We start from the raw sequence: 4,443 nt of genomic DNA, 5'->3' as shown, positions 1-4,443 counted from the left end.
TACTTTTCATGCACCATTCAGAGAGTCTCTTAACTAAGATACAATTGCAATACAAATAATAATTTTTTTTATTAAATAGCACAAAAGGAAGTAATAACACTAAGAGTAATGACAGAAATAAACCTGCAAGTCATTTTATATGCCACATTCTCCACTTTATTACATTAATTTTATTGCAGTATAGCACCATTAAGAGGCATTACTCATTCAGAAAATGAGATCCCCTATGGAACAATCACGGAAAATAATACTATATGCAGTCTAAATATTTATATCCTGAGCTGTATTTTAATGTGGACATACTGGCTTTACTGTTTGAAGCTTTCATTTTAATGATCAAAATGGTATCTAGAATCTTCTATGAGCGTTCATTGAGCTGTATAGGATTTTGATTATATATTTCAGCTCTGCCATTGCAAAAACTGGTGTTTGTAAAGAAAACTGCACGTACAGAAATTGCTAGCACTACAAATCACGTAACTGAGAGATCATAGGAAAGACTCCAAAAATCTCAAAATAAATTTCCATCAAAATACACATCCTCCATTTATATTGATATTCTTCGTAACGCATTTCAGTTTAAAATAGCAGTCTCTATTTTGCTTCTCAGATTGCTAAGTTTGTCTCCATATATTAATCATCTATTTTTTTCTTCTTCTTCATTTCAAGGAAGTATGCTAAATATGGCAGAAACTAAAACCATCCAGCTTGGAGCAGCCTGTGCTGTCACGTTTTTCTTTGTCCTAATCTGTTGGGCTGATGCAGCTTCATTCCAGCAGTACCAGCTGCTTCAAAAAGACCCAGACTATGTAATGAAAAACTTACAGAGGCTCCCGAATCCTGATATGATCAAAGCTTTGGAATACATAGAAGATCTTCGCAAGCAAGCTAACAAGGGAGAAAGCATCCCTGATTACAACTCCTTTCAAAGTGTCCCATATGTCCTGCAACAGAAAGAAAACAAAGATCAGGTTCACCTACCAGAAAATGTAAGGGATTCTTTGACTGAAGATGAGTCTCAGTGGGTCAAGGTTATGTTGGAAGCCTTGCGGCAAGCTGAGAAGGAATCAAAAGCTGGCACAAAGGAAAATAAACTTTATGGTCTGAGCTCAGATAACAACTTTCCAGCTGGAGTAACTGATGATTACGAGGCTTACAAGTGGCCTGAGAGGTGGCAAAAATATCTCAAAATGCCTTTTGGCCACTATGAAGACAGTTCAAGAGACAGTCCTTTCAAGCGTACTAATGAAATAGTGGAGGAGCAATACACACCCCAAAGTCTTGCTACACTGGAATCGGTGTTTCAGGAGTTGGGGAAGATGGCAGGACCTGGTAATCACAAGAAGGAGAGGCTGGATGAAGACCAGAAACTGTATGCAGATGATGAAGATGATGTGTATAAAGTAAATAACATTGCCTACGAAGATGTGGTTGGAGGAGAAGACTGGAATCCCATAGAAGAAAAAGTGGAAAGCCAAACCCAGGAAGAGATAAAAGATAGCAAAGAGGAAATTGACAAACATGAAGAGGAAGTTGATGATGAAATGAAGAGGTCAGGGAAACTCAGCTTCCTTGAGGATGAAATGAGAAGAGAGAATAAAGATCAAATGTCAGAGAATGTTTCAAAGTTAATGAATTATTACCTGAAGAGGCTGATGGGCAGTGCTGGAAACAGGAAACTAAGGACTGGAGGAGAGCTTGAGGAGAAAAGAGCAGCCTCAATTTTGGACAAGCAACTCAACCCTCAGTCTATAGCTCAGTTAATAGAAATGTCAAGGAATTTACAAATTCCTCCAGAGGATTTAATAGATATGTTGAAAGCTGGGGAGAAAAAGCAGCTTCAGAGTGAAAGGTTGGAAGCTGAGCAGGAAGCAGAATTCCCAGAAGACCTCGATGAGATCACTGAAACTAATCTGGGACAGAGTGACATATTTAAAAATAATGTAAACTCTAAAAATGGGTACATGAAGCAGCCTCTTAATGCAATTCCAGAAAATCTACCTGAAGACCTCAATATTGAAGACATTGTCAGTCTTCTGGGAACTGGCAATTTAGGTAATCAGAATCCCTCCTACTTACTAAATCGTCTTAATCAAGAAAATGATTTGCCAAGACTGCCTTACATTCCCAGAAGACTGAAAGGACGCCCAGTTCCCAAATCCGCGTGGATTAACGATTTGGAAAGGCGACAAATGGAGTATGAGAAACTGGATGAGAAGGATGAAGAGCTGGCTGATTACTTGGCAAAGATGCTGGCAAAATATCCCGAAGTTATCAACGCGAACCAGATGAAAAGAGTTCCCTTTCCAGCTTCTGAAAGCGACTTGCAGGAAGACGAGAGGCTGGAGCAGGCCATCAGAGAGCAACTGAGCCAGCTGGGACCACAGGAGGCTGCGAGGCTGGCTTCACTCAGCAAAAGGCTCTCCATGGCTGGGGACACCGATGACACGCAAAACAGGCAGTATCTGGACGAGGATATGCTGGCAAAGGTGCTGGAGTATCTAAAACAGGAGAAATCAGAGCTTGAAAGAGATCACATTACTAAACGGGCAATGGAAAATATGTAATTGTTCTCCAAATATGATTTCTCTCCCACGTGTTGACTTCAATCCCAATTCAGTTGTGATTTACTCCCGCTCTCCCACTACACAACTTCTGGTAGACTACTTACCATTGAACAGTCTGCATATCTTTCTCGGAGCTGTTATCTTGTTTATTGATATACTTATGTATGTTATAAATTATGGGGCAAATAACAAATTGCTTCAAGTGTTTTAAGAAACAATTTAATGAAATCAAGTAAAACTATAATATGTAAACAAATGACCTTCGCGTTGTTAATAAAACATGATAAATGAAGAGTGAGAATTATCATTTGAAATTTTTAAGATTAACTGGATTATTTTGTTACTGTCTGTAGTGTTTTTTGTGGAGTATCGAATAAAAAAATAAAGCATTATATATATAGTTTTATTTACAAGGCTTTTTCTATTCAGTGTTTTACTGTTAATGAATAAATTATTTCTGGACAACAGCCTGTATTTCTTTCTAGGAGTTGGTAAAGTCATAGAAATTAGAAACTGAAACATGTTTTTACTTCTACAGATTTTTTTTCCGAGGTCTGCGATTTTACCACGTATTAATTAAGTGGCGTAATTCTTCTTTTCTGGGTTGTAATACCACTGATTGGCATTATCTTCCAGGTATTGAGTACCTGAAGATCTTGCTGAAGTCAAAAGTGAACTCAAGTAGTAACTGCACTACACTGTTTGAAAACTGAGCCCCAAGTAACTAATGACATTGTATCTCTTGGCAGTAGGGCAAGAGAAATGATCTTGCTAGCTAAGACAAACTATATAGAAAGTTCTAAATAATACCAAATGGAATCTTCTCATCTGAGAATTTCTACAGATAGATTCCTTGCTACCTTTCACAATGGCTACAGTGGAGAAAGAAGCAAGCCCCAAGGCAAGCAGACACTGATGGTAATATTCCTTTCTTGTCTAATAAAAGTATTTTTTGTTAAATGATGGTTAAATATGCTCATAAGCATACAGATCTTTATCACTCACTACATTACTTGACATCCTGGACATGTGAAAGGTCTCTCAGGCTCTTGCCAAGAACTGTAGGGGATGTTCTGGAAAAGCTACAGCTACTTTCCAGAACTAAATGTACTTGTGTAACTCCATGAGTCACACATGTTTTTCACTAGGACAACTCAGGCATAAGCATTTCCAGGATTATGGTTTAAAAGTAGTTCTCCCTGCGGTATTCTTCAGCATCTCATCTATGCTAAGTGGGGTGGGGATGATTTTTGGCGAGGTAATATCTAATGAAGCAGAATACAAAGGCTGCAGAAATGAGAGTTCATTTCCAGTGTCACAATTACCTGGAGCAATTGCAGATTATAGTTCATCCAGAGCTCTTGCTTTGGACCACGTTAAAATTCTTCATTTCTCTGTTACATGGATGAGTCAAAACATTAAGCAGAAAACTGAAAAAAAATTACTGGAGTGAGTTTTGCTTTTATACTCTAAGGAAAGACAAACCTATTGCTTTTCAAGTAGTGCTTGCTGGTGATGTGAAACCACTGTCTTTCATTTTCACTTTGATTCCTAATGCTGTCACCCTCCTTGGTCACAACACTGCCCTTGCAGGGTTGGGTGAGCCCATGGTGGGAGCAGAGGCTGTGCTGGGTCAGGGTCCTGCAGCTGGCAGCTGAGCAGCAGAAGCCTGCACAGGCCCTGGGTACTCACAGCCTACACAGAAGCCAACAAGCACGCAGATGTGCTGTTCAATGCAGGTGTTGAGCACCAGCAGGATACCAGGCTAAATAAATGCAAACCAATTAGCAGGAAAAGGTTCAGAAAATACAGCAAAAATTTTGTCATTGGCTTTTTCCCTTTCCCTTCCTTTCCTTTTCCATTTTTCCTTTTTTTT

The 4,443-nt window shown here is 39.0% G+C and overlaps 1 protein-coding gene across 1 annotated transcript; it reads left to right on the top strand.

Annotated features, from left to right (window-relative positions):
- Positions 1-674: 674 nt before the first annotated feature.
- On the top strand, positions 675-2,567 carry SCG2 (secretogranin II; the record flags this gene model as incomplete). Its single annotated transcript, XM_079539720.1, has 1 exon — positions 675-2,567. One exon carries the CDS (start codon positions 675-677, stop codon positions 2,565-2,567), a length of 1,893 nt encoding a protein of 630 aa, XP_079395846.1.
- Between the last annotated feature and the right edge of the window lie 1,876 nt (positions 2,568-4,443).

The sequence above is a fragment of the Tetrao urogallus genome (genome assembly GCF_951394365.1).
Source record: "Tetrao urogallus genome assembly, chromosome: 9".
Taxonomy (NCBI): Eukaryota; Metazoa; Chordata; class Aves; order Galliformes; family Phasianidae; genus Tetrao; species Tetrao urogallus.
This window is presented reverse-complemented; position numbering and strand designations above follow the sequence as displayed.